This window comes from Sus scrofa, chromosome 8 (genome assembly GCF_054392235.1).
Source record: "Sus scrofa isolate SSC_HxYL_T2T_F1_AM1 chromosome 8, Sscrofa_HxYL_maternal_Yorkshire_Landrace_v2.0, whole genome shotgun sequence".
NCBI classification, from domain to species: Eukaryota; Metazoa; Chordata; class Mammalia; order Artiodactyla; family Suidae; genus Sus; species Sus scrofa.
In genome coordinates, this window is record NC_139390.1 from 130010310 (window position 1) to 130032189 (window position 21880).

General features: G+C 38.0%; 1 protein-coding gene across 7 annotated transcripts in view; it reads left to right on the plus strand.

Moving 5' to 3' along the window:
• The window catches only part of LOC110262188 (uncharacterized), a 665542-nt gene that overhangs the window by 490367 nt on the left and 153295 nt on the right, over positions 1–21880 (plus strand). For all 7 annotated transcript variants that reach the window (XR_014813350.1, XR_014813348.1, XR_002346864.2 and 4 more), the window contains one exon: positions 5168–5270. Coding sequence is in view for 2 of the 7 variants with exons in the window: in XM_084973384.1 (XP_084829510.1) it covers positions 5168–5270 (103 nt within the window). In the remaining 5 variants the exon portion in view is untranslated. The remainder of the gene's footprint in view (positions 1–5167; positions 5271–21880) is intronic.

Sequence of the window (21880 nt, forward strand, 5' to 3'; positions counted from 1 at the left end):
GGCTGTGGCTGTGGCCTAGGCCAGAGGCTACAACTCTGATTGATACGACCCCTAGCCTGGGAACCTCCATATGCCATGGGTGTGGCCCTAAAAAGACAAATATATGTATAAAACCATGTGCTGGACTATTTGGATGAGGAAATTAGGGCAGATCAAGATAGGAGTCTCTCATACCATTAACCTCAGGTTGAAATAGAAATGGCGAAATCAGTCCTTCCGTACAGTAGCTGTCTCATGACAGAAGCAATGGATGATGTTGCAGTCTGTGTGATGTTGACTGATTGACTTATGATGCCATAAACTATTCTAGACCTTGGAAACACAGCATAAAGAAAATTTGGACATGGCTTTTGCTCTTCTTAAAATTAGGAAGGGAAAATATAATAATTAACTAAATACACAAATAAACATCTAATCTATATTAAGATAAACAGTATAAGAAAATAAAAGGCAGTCTTCACAATGTGTGGATATGTGTGTACACATGAATAATGCAGAGTGATATGTCTGGGAAATTTCCCTGTAAATGGATATTTTGGTTGAGATTTAAGAGTAAGTATTAACTAGGTAAAAAGGACTGAAGAACAGACTTTTAGGAAAAGGAGTGAAACATATGCAAAGTAAAATAGGAAATAATACCAATATATTTGGGAACAAAAATAAGGCAGATTTGGCATGAAAAATAAGAGCAGAAAAATGGAATGAGATGAGGTTGACAAGATGGGCATTAACTAAGGTAAGCTTTTAGAGGACTTTACCTTCAATAGAAATTGTTAGCCAGTGAAGGAATTTTTCAAAATTTTTATTAAAGTATAGTTAATTTACAATGTTCCTTCAATTTCTGCTGTACAGCAAAGTGGTCCAGCCACCTATATACACCCATTCTTTAAAAACAAACAAGCAAACAAACAAGAGAACAGACACAGTTCCCTATGCTGTACAGCAGGACCCCATCACCCAACTGTTCTAAATGCAACAATCTGCATCTAAAAACCCCCAACTCCCCATCAGTAAAGGATTTTTTAAGAGGAGGCATTTTGAAAAGATTACCATAACACACATTTGGGTAAGAGATTAGAGGGTGGCAAGTGTCTCTACATGATTAGTTAAGAAGCTACTGCAGGAGAAGATTCTGGGAAAATGGCGAGTAGAAAGCACATATAATCTGTCTCCCCACCTAGACAATGATTACAATACCACAATCTATCTGACTTAACTATGTTAGAACTCTGAAGTATACTGAAGGCTTGTATCTTCCAGGGCAAGGCCTGGACTGTCAGTTGTGGTTGTATTTAGTCAATTTCAGCTCTTAGCACTGTAGCAGTTAACCATCCCCCAACCCCAGCCTTGTGGCAGGCAGCGATGTCTTCCTATGTCAACCTGCAGACAGCTTGTGGGAACAAGAGTAAATAAAATGATTCAGCCTTCCAAATAGTGGGGATCTGTTCTCTGATTGTATATTGTTGCTTTGACTATAGAAGTACAGGCAGAGAGCTGGGCAGCTGTTGTGCATCCTCCTCTGCTGAAGACTCTCCCCTCCACCAGAAGTGACTTCCAAGAGATTAAAGGGCAGTGCCCTTCCTCCCCACTTTCTCTTTTTCCCCCTTTTGGAAACTGGACATTAAATACAAGGATTATTAAAGTGGGAAAAATTATAAAGTAACTACGCATGCTTAAGGAAAGATGCAGGCAGGATCAGAAAAGATTTGAGAATACCAGCAAACTAAATTCTACAACATATTATTTATATACCATGACCAAGTAGGATCATGCCTGGAATGCAAGGATAGTTCAACATGTTAAAACTAACTGATGCAATACATCACATTAACAAAATTAAAAAAAAAAACTCAATTGATGCCAAAAAAAAAGGATTTAAAAAATTCAGCATCTTTTTACGACAAAAAAACAACTCCATGTTCATGGATTCATAGACTTAATATTGTTAAAATGTCAGTACTACCCAATATGATCTACAGATTTAATGCAATCCTTGTTAAAATTCCAATGATTTTTTTTCACAGAAATAATTTTAAAATTACCACAGCTTAAAAAAAAAAAGAGGGCAAGCGGCAGGACATAGTGATAAATCAGCCTATTAGAATGGCAAAAATAAAAACAAATCTGACTGTATACCAACTATTGATAGAATGCAGAGGATCTGGATTCCTCATATACTGCTGGTGGAAATGTAAAATTGTACAAATATGCTGGAAAACAGTTTTGTGTTTTCTTAAAAATTTAAGTGTAAACCTGCACATTATCCAACCGTTCTATTGTGGGTATTTACTCAGGTTAAATGTAGGCATATGTCTGTACAAAGACTTTTACTTGAATGTTCAGAGTAGCTTTATTTGTAATAGCCCCAAACTGGAAATAGCTTATGTGTTCATTAGCAGGTGAGTGGATAAACATGGATGGAACTAGAGACTCTCATACTAAGCGAAGTAAGTTGGAAAGAGAAAGACAAATGATACCACATATCTGGAACCTATTATATGGCACAAATGAACCTTTCCACAGAAAGGAAAGGCATACTTGGAGAACGGATTTATGGTTGCCAAGAGGGAAGGGGAGGGAGTGGGATGGACTGAGAGTCTGGGGTTAATAGATGCAAACTATTGCATTGGGAGTGGATAAGTGATGAGATCCTACTGTATAGCACAGGGAATTATATCCACTCACTTGTGATGAAACATGATGGAGGATAATGTGAGAAAAAAGATTGTGCATATGTATATATGACTGGGTCACTTTGCTATACGCACAAGTTGACAGTACCTTGTAAATCAACTATAATAGAAAAATAAAAATCTCAAAAAAATAAACTTATATAAATATAAATGGATATTTTAGATTCTTTAACTTATTTCTGTTCAGTTTTTGTGAATTTAATCCAATTTATGTGGATAGTTTTAGTCCATTCATTTTTTTTTTACTGCTGTGTAGTAAACCATTCAATGAATATAGCATAAATTATTTACCTATCCTCTTTCATGTAGATAATGGTTTATTTATTTTTTCTACTTTAACTACACTTCTGTAATTAAGAGTGTGTGTGTATGCACACACACACATATATATGTATGCATATGATATGCATACATCACCTGACAAACACTTGCAAGCATTTCTTCAAGATATACGCTGAAGAGTTGAACTACAACAGAGTTATAGAGTATGCTTATGCTCTACTAGATAACTTCTCCCAATTTTTCAAAGTATTTGTAAAATTATATGTTCCCATTGGCAGTGTGTAGAATACATAAATGTTCTTTCTGGATAGCATTTTTTTTCTTGTAATATTTAAATATTTTCCAAATATAGTGTTATGGTGGAATCTCACATCTGGCAAAGAAATCATCTGAAAAAATACACTAAAGTGTTGAAAACTCTCTCACTTTACACATTCCATAATTCTGTATAGCTTGAAATTTTTATCAAATGAGTTTGTATGGATTTTCAAGTAACAATAAAAGTAAAGACAAAAATATAGATGGAAGACTAATAAGATTCAGCTATTTTAAAAAGCTAATTTATCACCTAATTAGCAAATAATCTTTGACAAATTGGGGAATGAAGAGTATACAGCAAAATCTTATCCCAGGGACAAAAGTAGACATACATATGTATTATTTTCACTTAAGCAGTATAGGCAAAACAATGAATTTTTTTTTATAATTGGCAGTCTTCCAAATACTGGGTTCCTTGTAAATAGCAATATGTAGTAGTGAAAAATGCACAAGTAATGTAAAAAATTCTGTTTTAGGACTTTATGATAATTTAATTTCTTTGTATAATAAGTCACTGCCTAGAGTGAGTCTTTGATATTTTGTTCAGCCATTGTTAGGGTTTCTCACCCATATTGCATTTTAATTTATCAATATATGTGCATGTCTACCTTCCCCATAGATGTTTTTGCAAGAACACTGGCTTTGAAATCATATAGACTGAGTTTAACCCTGATTCTGTAACATGTTAGTTCTTTAAATGTAGATGATTAGTCCTTGAGCTAAAAAACATTTTCTCCGAAATGCTACTTTTGTAAGAGGGCAAGGGGTATGGTATTTATAACCAATAAATAGATGCTTTTGTAGACTTTTAGCAAAAGGAGCATGCATAAGTAATGGTGAGACGTTATGAAAGCTATCCTTAGCTCCCGCCTAATTATGGAAGCAGCCTTGTAAAAGACATTTCTTCCCTCTCTTGCCTCCCACACACCTTCCACTGAGTGTAGTGACACCAGAGTGAGGTTTCTAAAAGATGTTATTGTTCATGGACTAACCCAACGTAAAAACTTAATAGTGACCCTTGGGATTAAGTATGAAATCCTTTAACATGACTTAGAAAGCCATTCATGACTATTTTTTTTTTCCTTTCTCCATTTTTTTTTTTTTTTTTTTTTTTTTTGGCTTTTATCTTTTTCTTAGGGCCGCACCTGCCATGCGGCATATGGAGTTCCCAGGCTAGGGGACTAATCAGAGCTACAGCTGCCAGCCTACACCAGAGTTACAGCAATGCACCAGATCCAAGCCATAACTGCTACGTACACCACAGCTCATGGCAACACCAGATCCTTAGCCAACTGAGCCAGGCCAGGGATGGAACCCACAACCTCATGGTTCCTAATCGGATTCGTTTCCACTGCACCATGATAGGAACTCCCCTTTATCTTATCTCTTGTTACTACATACTCACACTCTCCTTTCCAGCCATCCAATTTTTCTTCCACTTTCCCTATTTATAAACCCCATTTCCTGAAATACTTGTTTTCCTCTACTTTACTTTGAAGCCATAGGTATGAGCTGGCAGTTGGCATTAATGCATGGGTGGTGTGTGTCTTTGTGATCTGGACCATCTCTGTGCATTTTACTTTGGCTTTCAAACCTGATCCTGATATATCACTTCTGTTTTATGCTGTGCTCCTAGTAGACCTACCAGACTTTTCAACAAAGTAGCTCATAATGAGCAGTTTTATCAGAATCACTATCAATGTCCCATTGTCATGCAACAGGTCCCTAAAATCTAATAACTAAATAAGAGCTACTTTTCAAATAATAATCACTGCTACTCATGGAATGAGTTGCTGTAGAACCCTAAGGATCTTCACTGTGAAGCTCTTATGGTGACTTTTCACAGGCTCAACACAAAATTTTTTCCTACACAGATACTCAAGTACCATCATATCTGCTGGGTCTGTGTCCCAAGTTGGATGGCTGTTTATACTACTCCTTGGAAAAGTTAAAGTATTGGATATATTCCACTGGAAGGTAAGACTGTCCCCTGATCATTTTGAACACCTTATGCCACTAAACCGACAAGCCAAAAAAAAAAAAAAAGTCGCGCTAGTCTCCCTAGTTGAAGTGTTTTTACTTATCAAGAGGAAATTGTGTTGCTGTTATGCAGTTGTGGCAAAGAAAACTGTATCTAAAAACCAAGAAATTCTCTGACGGTGGGAGCTGTTCACGATACATAGATCACTGAGGTTCAGAAAGAATGCAACAAAAAATTATTAGGGGGAGCAGAAAAAGGAAGCCATAAATATTATAGCCTTGTGACCAGTTGCAGAAAGGAATAAAGCATGTTTACATATTTCTTCTCTGCTTACTTATAGGTGTATTTAACTGTACATGCTAACCATGTTATTTTTTCTCTTTAGTTCTCCTTCCTTTTTATTGTATATAAAAGTTGAAGGATAACTTTGAGTGCTTCAGTCATGAAATTTTCAGAGATTCTCTGATAAAATACTATGGTTAGAGTGAATTCACATCTTATATTTTGGAAAAATGGTGAAAACTTCACTTCTAAGAAGGACAGCTATATCATGTTAGGTGGAAAAACAAATTTGTTTCCCTGTCATATGGAAGTTTAAAAGTGTGTAACAGAAGCATATGGAAGTTGCTTAGCCAAAGGAGTGAATTCTTCTAGTTATCAATGTATTTCTTGTCAGCTCCTAATCCGTCCTCAGTACCTGCATAGTGACGGTGGATCTTGTGCTTGTATGGATTTCTTTTTGACTCCAAGTAAGACTGTGCATTTTAATACTAGGAGGCACCAGAGGAACATTACAAGAGGAAAGAGTCTTTCTTCCTGGTGGATATGTCCTTCCTTTTGCTTCTTTTGTTCCTACTGCATGGTTTTCAGTAGCATGGGAGGGTAACATACCATGATGCTCAGTCCCAGCTATGTACCCAGAGTGTACGGTCGTTCAGCAAGCTTGCGTCCTCAGCCTCAGTAGATCAGTGGCCAGCTCACAGTGACTCAGTCTTGTCTTATAGCCTAGACCGTGTACTGTCCAGCCACAGAGAAGGCTGCTAGATCCCTGACTAAATCTGCACCTTAAACTGCTGGTCTCAGACCCTCTGCACCCTAGAAAGTCATTTCCTGCTTGCCAGTCCCAGCTACTCTTTCCTGTATATCTGTTCCCTTCATGGTTGTGCCAGTCTCAGACCATTTGTACTCAGGAGAGTTATTTCTGACTTGCCACTTTCAGCCTACATAGCATAGAATATATTTCCTGTTTGTCTAGTGACTGTGGGCAACTCAGGGAAGTTCTCCACGGCCCAGTGTGCTGCAACCACATTCTCTCCAGAGAGATCTGAATCTCAGCCTTGGAATGGGAGCTGCCTCCCAAATTTGTTTTCTCCTTGCTTGTGTGCCTTTCAGCCTGAGAACATTCTTTAGAGTTCTTGTTATCCTTTATATTTGCTCCCTAGTCATAGTTGATAATTCTTTGAAATTCACCCTGTTGAGACTGTGGTTTTTATCTCCTGATATATCTCTACCATCATCGTATCAACTGAATTTGAAACTTACGGGCTTGTGGTGTTCTCAATACAGTGATCTCTTGAAATATACAATACCCTGGGAAGACAAAAGAGTAAGATGGAAGGTCAGGGAGTTTATGGTGATAAGTGTGCTGGTGGAAAAAATAGTTCTGTTGAAATATGATAGAGGTTAGTGTTTCGCATTTTCTTTCATATGCATCCTCCAGATCATCATAGGTCCTATCCATTCTATCTGCAACATATTCTTTTTACCTCTTTCCATCTTCATTCCTACCACCTTAATTCATGCAGTTGTCATCTTTCATTTTTGTGCGGATTAAGCCTTCTAACTAATCAAAGCACTTCTCTCTTGTACTCCTCCAAACTGCTCTTTATATAGAAAAATATTATTTTTTATTTAATTTTTTTCTTTTCACAGCCGAACCTGCAACATGTAGAAGTTCCCAGGCTATAGGTCTAATAGGAACTGCAGCTGCAAGCCTATGCCACAGCCATGGCAACACTGGATTCAAGCTGCATCTGTGACCTACATCATAGCTTATGGCAGTGCCAGATCCTTAACCCACTGAGTAAGCAAGGCCAGGGATCAGACCAGCATCCTCATGGATACTGCGTTGGGTTCTCAACCCTCTGAGCTACAATAGGAACTCCATATATAGGAAATTATTTAGTTGTCATAACATGTTTTAAGCATTAAAAATTTACACTGAAAATTTCACTTACTTGTATTTTGTTTGTTTTGTTAGCATTGTAGTTTGGTTTTTGGTTTCTAAAATCTACAAAATATTTAGTTTATCTTGTTCGTCATTATAACTGTAGCTCTAAGCAGAATGTAGGCATATCCAGTTGGAACTCAATACATATTTGCTGAATGAGTGAATGAATGACAAGAAATTAGAAATCTATTTTTGATGAGCTCTTTAAATTGATATATGTTTTCTGAATATTTAATGCATTGAAGAGTGAAATGGTATTTTCCCTATAAAATCAGTGCTTATAGAATAATAGGTAAGATGGCCCATGTTAGAACAATTTCTAGAGAAGGCAAAATGCAATGGGCATTACTATTTGGTGGAATCAAATTTTATAACAGTTGCAAGAAGTGTAACTCTTAAGGGAGCCTCAAATAAAAGTGTTTGAAGTAGAAGATTTTTAAATGGGTAGACAATGGCAAAAGGTAAGTGGTTCAGGCAGAAACCGTGATATAAGCAAAAAGGAAGAATACAATAAATTCAGGCTTTATATTAGCAATGGCATGTCTAGATGGGCTGACCATAGACTGTATTAAGAATAAAACAGGAGTTCCCGTCGTGGCGCAGTGGTTAACGAATCCGACTAGGAACCATGAGGTTGCGGGTTCGGTCCCTGCCCTTGCTCAGTGGGTTAACGATCCGGCGTTGCCGTGAGCTGTGGTGTAGGTTGCAGACGCGGCTCGGATCCCGCGTTGCTGTGGCTCTGGCGTAGGCCAGTGGCTACAGCTCCAATTCAACCCCTAGCCTGGGAACCTCCATATGCCGCGGGAGTGGCCCAAGAAATAGCAACAACAACAACAACAAAAAGACAAAAAAACAAACAAACAAAAAAAAAGAATAAAACAAAAAGCTCTTTAAAAAGTGAGGGAATGTTAGAAAGGAACTAATAGCAACTTTAGCAGGCCTCTGTCATTTCTCTTGGTGTTCGCTTTTGAAATCCTTCCTATGTGTGGGGAATCCACTGACTTGTGAAGTGCATATCCAACTATGGAAGTGAAAAGTGCTAGAGATTTGCTTTCTCTGTTTCTCTTGAATATGTCTCAGGTACAGAATGTAAGGCAATAAGCTGGACACATCCCAGCTTTTTAATCTGAAGTGAATGACCAGTAGGTATGGTAGCAAAGGGGTCAGCTAACACTTATTTTCCAAAGTTGTCCATGGGGGTGCTCCATTGACAGCAACCATTTTGGGCATATTTATGATATCAGAGCAACATATTTGATAAAATATTTTAGTAACATGATTTTTAATTCTTTTTTCCCCAAAACGCATGACATCTAAAGATGAGTTTCAAGCCCTGTCATAGAGTGTGAGTTTCTCACTCCTCTGCCAAGGAAATGCATTGCAGCTAAAATCATTCAGATTGCTGCTTTCTAGTGCTTGTACCTAAGAACCTGGGCACACTGATTTAGGAGGTTTGAATTTTAAATGGTTGAAAATCAACAACAATTTTAAAGTATTTTAACTGGGAATATTCTGGAAATGTGAATTAGATTAATCTAGAAACAATTTGTAATCATCAAAAAAGCCAAAAGAGGCTTGAAGCAGTGATACAAGATGGAAAAAAAAAAATGAAAGACAATATTGCAGGCCTTTCACAGAAAATAAAGATACAAATTACGTATAAGCATATGAATAGATGCTAAATCTTATTCATAAATAATAAAATGCAAATTAAAATAACAATAAGGTAACAGATTGGCAACTATTAAGGAATGATAACTCAACAAGAGTGTGGAGAAGTCGCATCTTCATACATTTCTAGTTAAAGAGCACATTGTTTCAGTTACTTTGAAGATGATATGGAAATATACTTGTGTGCATGCATGATAATTTCTGGACTGATACACATACAACTGCAGTAATAGAAGGAATGGGGCATTTGTGCTGGAAGAGAACTTCAAATTTTATTACAGTTTATTTTTACTGTGAATAAGATTCATTTTGATAGCCAAACTGAAAAAAGAAAAAAGCTAAGAGTTACTGCCAAATGTGAAGAGAAAAACAACTTGAATAGGGAAAAGGCCAATTGTAAGAAAAGCATGAAATAAAAACATAATTCATAGAGAAAACTACCCTGGACAATGATTAGATAGAGGAAATGAAGGGCAGAGAGAAGTAAAAAAAAAAAAAAAAAAAAAAATTAGGCATGTGGAGACTAGGTAATTGAGAAAAACAGAATACGTATAAATCAGAAATTAGAAACAAAAATAATTGTTTTAATGAATAAAATGAATATTACTTAAGCTATATTGTGTTTGAGGCATCTTTCAGGATATTCAGCTAGATAGCACAACAAGCAATTATAGACCGTAGACTAGATCAGACAAGAGATATCAAGGTCAGAGATTTAGTAAGTACTCACAAAGATGGAATGGTTGTAACCGTGGGCCTGCCAAGAAGAGAGACCAATAAAGATGAAAAGAAGCGTGACCCCAAATCTTATGACACAACTACTTCGGTCAGTAGTGAAACAGGAAGAGTCAGTAAAAGATAAAAGAGGAACAGGCTGTGTGTCAAGAGCAGCAGAATGGTGTATGTTCATTGGACCCAAGGGATAACACAGTTTTAAAAAGATAGTCAGCTGTGTGGATAGTTATAGAGAGATTGATAGAGGTTCAGACTGAGAAAGGGTCACTTGACTTGGTGATTAGATGGTTGGTTTCAAGTTAAGCAGTGGTGAATACACGACTGCTAACACTCTCAAGGTACAAGATAGTGGACATAGCAAGAAAAACTACTCTTTTGAAAGATTAGTCACAAAAAGAAAGATAATTTCGGGAATTAGAAGAGCTTCAACACAAAACTTTCCAATAACTTTATGTGCACATCTCTTATGAAGATATATTGCTTTGTATTCAAATGCTGGTCTTTTTAAACAATAAAAACAGACACTGGAAGCCAACATTTGGAAGAGAGACTTTAATAGGTGGGAAACATTCCTATTGTTTTTTGTGCAATTGAATCTTGGGATTCTGAAACACAAAAATCTATGTATGCTTGAGAGAGGGTCCTGGGTGATGCAGCTTAAATGGTTTCTCCCACTTTAAGTAAGACCGGAAATCAAGGGGTAGGGTGTGGGGCTTTCCAGCAGAAGTCCTGAGCAGGGAATTATTAAATCTTAAAAAAAAAATCTACAACTACCTCTCTCTTTTGTAATATGCAAACCCTCCTTAAGCTGTGCTTATATCTTCTAGCTTGGTCTCAATTGTGTTACAAGGAATTAAGAGAAGGGCTCTGTGTTTTCTTTTTGATTAAAGCATCATGGGAGTATTACTCTCCTGAGTTCTGTCTGTCAGGTATCTACAGAGATTAACCACATAGCCCTCTTGCCTCCAATTTCCATTCCCAGGAATAGTTCATATCTAAGATATTCCTGAAAGGGAGAAGAGCCTTAGGAGCAATGGTTGGGACTCTGAAGCCTAGGCAGCTTTCCTCCATGTGAAAAGTCCTCCCTTTGTTGCTTTGAAATCCCTGGATTTGATTTCATTTATACTGTTGGCTGGTATAGCATAAAACACTAGAAAAAAAATCTGAGAAGTTTTATGAGTATAGGAAGATCTAACATGTTTATTAAAATAACTAAAGAAGTCACTAGTAAAAAAAAAAAAGGGAAGGGATATGCTGAACATAAGATGACAGCAGGTTTCTTTTTTTAGTGGAAGTGTTTTTTTTTTTATCCTGTAATTTTTAATCTCCAAATGCATAAGAGAATATCTCTAGCCATTTTGAAGACATAGAGAAGTAGTTACCTCATGACCAGAGTTACAGTATATAAGGCTAGCTAGTAAAAAATTTAGCATTCACATTTATTGAGAGGGCACTGATATTTTCCTAATTCAATGAGATACCACCTACAGCATTGATGGATTTGGTCATCTTCATCAAAAACTGGGCAGTTCCTTGGAGGAAAAAGTAATCTATCAGATCAGTTACTTGTAATCCAATCAATCACAAAACTGGCTATATGCCTGAAATTTTCAGTGTTTAATATTTCCCTTTGGCATAATGTAGGCATGACTACTTTCAACAGTACTTAATAGTTATTCCAGATAACAGTTAATTTTACTACACTTTATAGTTCCTCATGCACTCTCTCCTCACAAAATACAATAAAAGTCAGACCACATAAGAACATCTCATTTTTTTAAACATTTCATTTCTAACCAATAAAATGATTCTGTATATATGGAAGAGCTATTTAAAATGCCATCTTTATGAATATTCAACTTAAGTCAGATGAAGCTTTCCCATTAGGACGAGCGAAGTGGAATACTGACTATACCATGAAAGCACTTTTAAAATCTACTTTTTTGGGAATGCCATATGTAAAGAGTGAATGTTAACAAGCAGTTGGGCAGCTAGTATATTTTCCTGTCAAAAGTGATATACTTTTTATATCTGTATTATTCCTGTGTAGTCCTTAAAATGACTGTAGTGAGAAAGCTTTGAATGCTAATTTACCAGAGACAGGGATACACATTTATATCTTTGGCACTTAAAAAGTACATTTTTTTTCCTCCTACAGTGACACATTATAATGATGTCAAAGTCCTGAAAAAAGAGCATGACATTAACAAGATGAAAGGCTAACTTAATGGAAGTTCCATTGATAAAATGCCATCCTCACAAAGCTAGTAATTGTTCTTTGGCTATTATATTCTTACCAAAGAAGCAATATATCAGAAGCCTGCTCATCTAGGCATAACTCTAAAAGATTCTGAGACACTGTAAGCTGTATATCTCTAAACTGTAGAACATTAAAAGCAACTAACTTACTCATTAATTATTGTATCTTACTGACTAGAGACAAGAATTATGACAGACAATTTCATCGTTAAAAACTTCATGCATAGTTATTTGATAGTGTTGTTTTCTTTTAAAATGAAATACGTCCCTAGAAAAAAAGTCAGTTTCCACTTCTCACACACACATTCATAACCATATAGCATTGGATCGCAGAGCTTTTAGCACAGAAATTATGATTGTGTTTTATTATAAGTTTCTAGATCCTCACAAAAAGCTGAATGTAATCCAGCATAAAACTGTTGGGGCTCATCACAATAGCAAATTAATTAGCTTTAATATTACTATGGTTCAATTAAGGTTGAAATTAAAATTCAAAAAATAAAAATACATGATTTTTAAAATTTTCATTATCTGCGTTACCATTATTCAAGTTCTTATAAACCATCTTTCTGCTACTCTCCTTTCCTTGGTCATTGAGTTACTAAAATCAGTTTTTGTGCTATCACCCATCCCAAGACTTTCCTGCAGTTATTGCCTGTGGTCACGGAGAATACTTAACAACTGAGTGTGTACTTATAGAATCATAGAAGCAGACTTGCTCAATGTGGAATTTTTTTTTTTTTAAATCTCATGTCCCTCCCCCATTCCACATTTAAAATTCAGCCATGACTGAGTATCAAATAGCAGGTTGTGTACAAGAATTTACAATCATGCATTACAAAATTTTATTCCCTCAAGGACAAGAGGAAAAGTCATCAGAAAATGATCAAATTTACCTAAATCTCTAAACCATGGATCTCTTCTTTATCCACTTTACTCACATTGATAGCCTTCATTCATTCCACCATTGACCAACCCCCTACCACACACAGCACAACCTGAAAGGCACAAATATAACTTGTCTTCAGCTGTTTTTCTAATAAGCATACTTTGAGTCAAGGATTTGAGAGAAAGAAAATGGGCAAAGCAAGATAGGGAAGGAAAGGAGTGAAGAAAAGCTGTCATTTTAAACCAAGTCCCAGCTGTAGCCCATCCCCAAGGGCAGGAGCTCTGAAGTGGTCAGTCACCTCTCAGTTGCAGGAACTGGGCTTCCCTCCTTGCTTCCTCAATGTCACCAACAGAAACAGTCAGGCATTGCCCTCTGGCCTGGCTGCATCAGCAGATAATAAATGCCCAGGCACTTGTTGCCTCGGTCTGGGCATGGCAACTTCAAGCACCAGACCATGTTGTTTGTGAAGGTCACAACAACAGACGCAGATGCTGGCAGTGGAGGCAGAGGCTCTCAGGGATCCATGGGGAGTCCCCATGGTGTCAGCTGCACAAGTCTAACAAAAAACAGTACTTGTTTTAAAACCATTTAAGAGTGAGTTTGAACTTAGGAATCAAGCAAAAAAATAAAAATTTATTTTCATTTTTATTTTTGTATTTAGAACTGCTGCTAATAGACAAGAAATAACATAATCTGATCACACAAAAGGCAAGCCTATACCGAGTGGTTTACAAATGGAGATATCTGGCCTATGGCAAACTCAGTTTCATAGTTGCTAACACTTGTCCCCAACATCACCCAAATATATTTTCCCTTTTTTTTTTTTCTATTTCTCCATAAATGTATATGGAAAAGAGCCATTCTGGAACTGTACATGCAAAACCCATATGGCTAAAGGCTGCTAAATGCCTGGAAGATTATCCTGAGATGTTCTGTAGTTAGGTTTATATTCACTGTGCTCAGTGTTGGTTTGGTAATTGTAAAATGAAGGAAAAGTAAATGGAAAGAGATAAAAGGTATTATAAGTGCCCCTTAATTAGTGTGTTTTAAATGAATTTGAATCTTTGCAATTAGATACCGAGTTATTTCAGTTATTTTGTGGGAAATAGATGATGAAAGAAAAAATGTTCTCCAATATTGAGGCATTTTTGTGTTTGCGTGAAAGCTGTTCAAATAGAAGTTTTATCCAACTGGCTAAGCACCCATCTGTTGGGCTGATAATAATTCTGATTATGTGCAACCACAGCAGATATTCATTGTAAGACATTAAGTTATTTATTAGTCTATATGTGTTGGCTTCTGTCCTGATTACATTAAAATACTGCAGTGTAAAAGACACTTTAATAAAAGCTCAATGATATTTGTACTCATGCCAAGTAATTCTCTTAAGACAGTAAAGTCTCTAAAGAAACATCTTTCAGGAATTGGAAAGGAAGTTTACTTTAGTCTTTATATATGGAAAGGGAGAAGAGGCTAAGAGTGACCTTACCTTATGCAAAAACATGCCCTCATTTTCAGAATAATGAAGCTTAATTATGGGGAGGAAATTTCTCTTTGGAAATATTGGCATACCTAGAAATTTATCTACCCTATGGAATTTTCTTGTGTGTGTGTGTGTGTGTGTGTGCGCGCGCATGTGTGTGTATGTGTGTGTGTATGACTGCACTTGAGGCATATGGCAGTTCCCAGCTAGGGGTCAGATCAGAGCTGTAGCTGTTGGCCTACACCACAGCCACAGCAATGCCAGATCTGAGCTGCATCTGTGACCTACAACACAGCTCATGGTGATGCTGGATCCTTAACCCATTAAGTGAGGCCAGGGATCAAACCCTCATCCTCATGGATACTAGTTGGGTTCATAACCCACTGAGCCACAATGGGAGCTCCTCTTACATATTTTTAAATAAATAAATCACCATTTGAATTCAGGTTTAGTCACTATTAATGCATATGTTTATAGCTATTAGAAAGCAAAAGTTTTACAAAGATGAGTGGCAAGACAAAGTATGCATTATGTTCTAGATGTTTATAAGAAAGATGGATTGAATTGATTCTTCTGGCAATTCTCATCATTAATACAGTGAATGGTGATGTCTGGGAAAATCTACCTATGGTCAACCTCTAATGTTTATTTCATTTCAGAGCCAGTAAGCTCAATTTTCATACATATATCTCACCTGGACATATCATAGCTTGTTAATAGTGCTATATCATCCATACTAAAATGTAAACATTTGTTTCAGATGAAATGTGCAGGACTCCACCCTACCCAGTTTGCCTAAGTGTGTGAAAGTGGAGTGGATAATAAAGAGAGCAATTAGATATACAATCTGAACAATGCCATTAGGCCCATTGTAGAATTATTTTGCCATGTTCCTCATTTACATAAAAATAGACCTAAACGCATCATTACTAAGTAACATGAGTGATTGATTATATACAAATTATTAGCTAGGCTATAACTGGGCTTACCTCATATCATTACAGTACAGAAAGCAAACAACTAGACCTGGAGGTGAGAATTTTCCAAGAAGCCCTCAAGCTTAGCAGAAAGCAAATGAACTCACCCTCTCAAACTTAAAAATACTTAACTTTTGGAGTTCCAGTCATGGCTCAGGGGAATCGAATCTGACTAGCATCCATGAGGACTCAGGTTTGATCCCTGGCCTCACTTAGTGGGTTAAAGATCCAGCATTGCCATGAGCTGTGGTGTAGGTCATAGACATGGCTCCGATCCCCCGTTGCTGTGGCTGTGGTGTAGACCAGAGGCTACAGCTCCAATTCAACCCCTAGCTGGGGAACCTCCATATGCTGCAGGTGCAGACCTAAAAAAAACAAAAAAAAAAGCTTTATTCTTTTATGCAGTACTTCTTTCTATACACACTTTGCAAAATACCACAGCAGGCAAATGATTGAGTTTCAGACATTTTACTCCTTCGGAGATGATAGAGTTTTTAGGAAGGTTAAGGTGACATAAATAACTGTACTTGTGTTTATTAATTTATTCTCTTTTAAAGCAGTTGTTCTATGTCACTCACTCCGTGTAATTATCACTCAGTCTGTAGTTATGCATATTTTTCTCTAAAACATTGACATTATCTGAATAGAATGAGTAGCTGAGGCAGTGTAAAAGGAAGGATGTTACTGATAAAGTTTTTAAGGTAAATGTATGAGCTACCATGTAATTTTTACTATCTACATTGGCCAGAATAATTTTGGTAATGAAGCCATTAAAAATTGTAGATATTTAAACATTCTTGACTTACAAAAATGACAATTTCCTGAGTCAGTATAAGCCTTATGTGATATGCCTTTTAGTCAAGATGAAGGTAATAACACTTTCCAGACTTACTGTTTTAGGTTTCTTAGTTTTCTAGAATGTTTAGAATATAAACTTAATAACAGTAATTATCATTATCATTACTGATAATAGCAATGCTTTATATAGAGTGCTACACTATGCCAGACACTGCCCGAGAGCTTTGAATGAATTGTCTATTTTTATTCTTAAAACATCCATACTAAGAGATTAAATATAAACTGGACAGATCATACTTGCACATAATTTGACCCACAAACTCTGCAGCACGCAGCCCGGGAGGCCAAACCACAACTTCTGTAGCAACCTTATGGAATAGAACGTTCCATAGAGACTGGTCAATGACTGCTAGCTTCCCTATATTTTGCTCTGCTTCCAATTCAGGACCAATCAGTGCAAGTCAAATAATTTGCTAAATCAGTTACATAAGATGCCCTGGTTCTAATCAGTCCCCTCCAGCTTCCTCATGTCAAAACTTCCTGTCAGAGCATCTCTAGAGTCTCCCCTTTTTTTCACTGTAAAGCTTTCCCCCTGCTTTCCTACTCTCCCAAAGGACAGTGATGGTGGCTGACTCCCTTTCTGTAGCAGTGTAAGAAAGGGTTACAAACAGTTTCACTGTGAAACTGGAATCCAATCCCTCCATCCCTCCTACTACTTCAGCATGTCTTGTCATACTTTTCTGGCACTCACTGTCCAGCATCTTGGTGTTCTTCCCTTTACCCTGACTTCCATCCTGGGTGACTAGTTTTTCAGAAATATCTATGTCTGATCCCTAACTACAGGTCACTATCAAGTTCTTGAGCATTGAGTATACAGATATGTTTCTGTTTCCTTATGTTAAGTACACCTGATCATTCTATGACATTTGCAATAAAGAGAACTTTCAGGGAAAAGTACTGCTTAATTCCACTAAGTGGTATTAATTTTAGTTTTGATCTGGGTCAAAGGGAAAGCTATGCCAAGAAAAGGAGAGGAGAAGGTGGATGTTGGTGTCAGCGGTCAACGATTTCTTTGTTGGCAGGGCAACAGATATAGCAGAAAACGCAAAATAGAAAATAGTCAAGCAGATTTTGTGTGTATACATAGTGTGTGAGTGTGTGTGGGCACGCACGCATGCAGGTAAGTGAAGTGAGGTGGTACAGAATTACGGATATTAGAGAATTCATAATAGGTTATTTGACTAAGTATAGTAGTTTTTGTTGGAAAGTTTGAAGCATAGCTTAGTCATCTAGATCACTGTAGGCACTGACTACTGTCATAAGGAAGTCTGTATTTTATTTTGGATTATGAGGCTTAACTGAAGATTGACATGGTTGGAGAGACATGACACACCAACACTTAAGGAAGCTGATTCAGTCATTCCCAGGCAGTGCAAATTGAAGAAGGGAGAGACTTCTAAAACAGGGAGACCTCTTCGGAAGCTATTCTAATAATACAGAAGAAAGAGGATGAATTCCAAACATAGTAAAGAATGATGCCGAAGGAAATGATGGTATCATAAAGAGCAAGTAGAAGTTGACCTTCAGCTTGGAGCCTAGATAATTTGAAGAATAATGACATCACTTATAGGATTTGGAGAGACATAAAAAGGAGCCACTTCTGGGAAGATAACTTTAAAAAAAATCATAATGAACAATTGAAGTTTCTGAAGGATCCGTCTAAGCTGAAGTGTCCCATAGGCAGTAGGGGGCCATGCAGGGAGTAGGGGATAGACCAGAGTTAGAGTTAAAAATTATAGTCAATTGTCAGAAATTTTTGATTAGGATGACTCATTTCTTCTGGAGAGTAAAAACTCAGGGGTAAAAGACTAAATCCTTGGAGGTGCTCACATTAAATGGGAAACAAAAAAGAAGAATCAATTAAATGATACAGAGATGATGTAGTGAGGTCTGTTTTATGTGTGTGTGTGTGGTCCATGCAGGAACAGAGGGCCCCACTTGGCATAGTCTGACCAGCCTGGGGCTACAAAATTGCACTTGCTATAAATCAACTCTTTGCAATCAAACCTCTCAATATATTATGGCAGGCACAGCATGTATTAGATCTCTCCACCTTTTGGAAACCATATAGTCCACACTTATCCATTCTACTTAGGCCTATTTATACCATTACACACAAATTACCTTTTTACCATTGGGGAGAACCTGAGCAAATGGCCTTGTACCTGGCCCAGTAGATCACAAAGAAGGTCCTGCCCTCTTCCTTTCAAGCTCAGATTACTAAATTAAACTACTGATGAGGCCCAATTATGCTTCATGGGGTTTCTGGACTAAGCGTGGTTCTACCTGGCTGCCCATGGGGCTCTGGACCAAACACCTGTCCCAGATAGCATCCTGGTACACACTGCTCAGCTGCCAAATCTTGGCAGCCTACTGGGCCTTTTTAGGAAGACATGTCAATAGGACACAGCCCATGCTGTTTCACATTCTTCTTAGGGTTAAGGATTCAATTCATCTGTGGTCCAGCATGACCACTGATGTGTCACTATTAAAATGGAAACATTACCTCCAGTAAAGGGCTAAACACAATATCAAGAGCCTTTCTAGATTGCAGGAAAATGTGTCTTCCTCCAAGCCCATCCCTTGTCCACTGACATGAGGTACAGCTAGTAGGATTTCCCAGTGCCAGTTCTCTGTCTGAGGAACCTCTTAGGATCAACTGTCTGACATGGAAATAGAGTTGGTGCTTCACGGAGGGCAGTGCCAGTCTTGTACACAATGCAGCATACTGGAAGTTCACAACATGTCATACTACTACTAGCATGCCTCTAGTCAAGGAGGGCTCTCCTGACTCAGCCCAACAGGCAGAGTTGGTGGCAGTGTGCCTGGCTCTACACAGACTATAAAATGAGACTCCCAAGGTCACATAGTTTTGTAGACTCCTGGATGGTAGCCAATGACATTGCAGTCTGGTCTGGACAAAGGCAAAAGGATAATTTTATGATAAGGGAAGGCCTGCCCAGCAATCTCCAGTTGGAAGGAAAGTTAACTCACACGTGGTGATCATAGTCATTCACGTCTGTATACACACATGCCAACCAACCCCCAAAGCACATTATAACATTGTAGACTCGTTATCCAAATCACACCCCTGTTCCATGGCCCCACATGTGCCACCGCCAGAACACCAAACACAGCTCTGGACACCATTATTCTTCCAGATATGTTATACCCTCTAGCAGAGTATACCCACATAACATCAGGCCATGGGAGAATGACAGCACTCATTTTTGGGCATAGGCTTCACCTCAGCTCAGTCAAAGTGCCTCCAGTTGATAGACCCTGAGAACCCTGCAGAGTAATATTTTTCTGAAATACTTGCCCTCGAACCTTACTTCTGTCAAAATTCTTGCAAAACCATGAGTAAGTCCCCTGGTGACTGCCCGGCAGCACTAGACATCATTTCACTTTTATGGCAAGCTCAAAAATGTATTCTAAACCATACTAGCCATAATGAGGCACTTCCTCCAAACACGCCTAGCTTGACGTCTTTAGATCCCCTGGTGAAAGACCTCCTGCTGTTGTGTTTGCTCTTCAGTGTGCTAGATTATAACATTTGCTTTCCACTGTACACATCCACGACAGATCCTACGGACCTTCTTAGTCCCATTGTCATGGCTGGCAATTCCATTCTACCCGAAATTGCTACCTCCACGCGTCTTCACGTATCATCCACAAGCCCCTCTCAGTTACATGCCATGACCCTGGCCCACATGAAAACCAAGTGGGCCAGATCTGACAAGACAAATATATTTATACAGATCTCTCAGAGAGCAGCCCAGGTCTTGAAAGGAAAACAGTGTTGGATCTGTCACTACTCAGGATCAGAACTGCAGCTCCATGTCATTATCTCTCCTGCAACTCTTTCTAGCAATCAGTCAACCTCTTGTGCTAATTATCTCCATAACACTCTGACCCTCATTCTGGCTAAACCGAACCTCTAATCTATACCCCAAGTAGGGCATGCTGTGGATAACCATCAAAATAATTAACTCCCCACTGTGGGGCTTTCAAACGGCTACTAACTCTACTTGAATACAGAGGCTGGAACTTACACTTTGTAATCACTGCCCCTTGATGATAAATAACACCTCATTTGGATACTATTATAGGCCTTATTCAGGGGGCCAGAAACAAGTCCATTTGACCCTGCTTAGTCTGCAAGCAGTCTACAGGGATGATTTTATTACTGTGACATTGTAAACTTTAATATTCCTTCCTTTTACTCTTCACTGCTAGAGATATACTGCTCAAGTACCAAAAGAACTATTCCTATCCCTTTCTCATGGAGACTACCGACCACTGGACTGGCAGGTGTAAGAATAGGTGCTAGTCCCAAACCCAACAAGATCAAATATCAAAAGTTACCTGGCAATTTTCAGCCACTTTAAGCAACTACCTGAAGATACTACTCCATACTGAGTCCGATGCAGCAACTCTATGACTGACTATAGTACAAAATGGTGACGGATAATCCACTGGTGATGGATAACTGACTGGCACTGGATTTCCTATGGGATGAATGGAGAGGAATCTGTTTTTTACAAGGCACCTCTTGCTGCATGTAAAATAACAGCTGAGGACAGGTACAGACCAGCTTCCAGAGGATGTGCCAAGATATACATGTCATGCGTAATATAACTAAAATATTTCAACAAATTCCCACAGTCCCCGAGGGCCCTGATGCAGTCCCATGGCTCTTGCCATGCACCTTGGATAATGACTGAGAACTGGATTTCCAACAGTAGCAAGTCTCTTCATCATTGCCTTCATCATTATTGTCTTGGTTAAGTGAATTTATTATGGCTTCAGAACATGATGCCTATGTTCTTCAATATAGCTGCGTCCGAAAATGATTGCTATTCCTGATGCCAAAGCTTCGTAGAACAGATTGTGAATAGTTTAGCTAAGCTACTCCATGGTATTGCTGCCTAGCAACCATTTTCTTTGGCTGAGTTGTTTGTGGGGCCTTGAGCTGACACCAGCCTGCTGACATACGTGAATGCCCTAGAAGCAGTGCCTGGATTCTCATAAGTGCATAGAAGTTCCTGGTATGACTTCCCTAGTGGCTCTTGTGGTCAGCATCTCCTAGGGCTTTCACCTTGTGTGTTCTTGAGGTAAGAACTCCAGGGAGCTCGACAAAACCCTTTTTGTTCTTTTTATTTTTTTGTCTTTTTGTTCAAATTGATCAATCCGATTTTGCCAGGGAACCCCAAACCTCTTCACCTACTGATCCTGTTTAAGTCATGTGCCCCAGGTTCTTTCTCCTTTGCCTACACCTGCTCCATGTGGCACCTCGAGGCTTGCTGTATACTTCTCTGGGCCTCAGGACTAATAAATTTTCTATTTCAGTTTCTCTTCTGGTCTATTGAATCCTGCCTCACCATAGGGCATCCTGTGCTTCACTTAACAAACATTAATTTAACAAGGTTATAACTCTCGTATAAAACCACAATCATCAAAGGTAAATTTTTCTTATCTAATACAAAAAAATTATTTTTTAA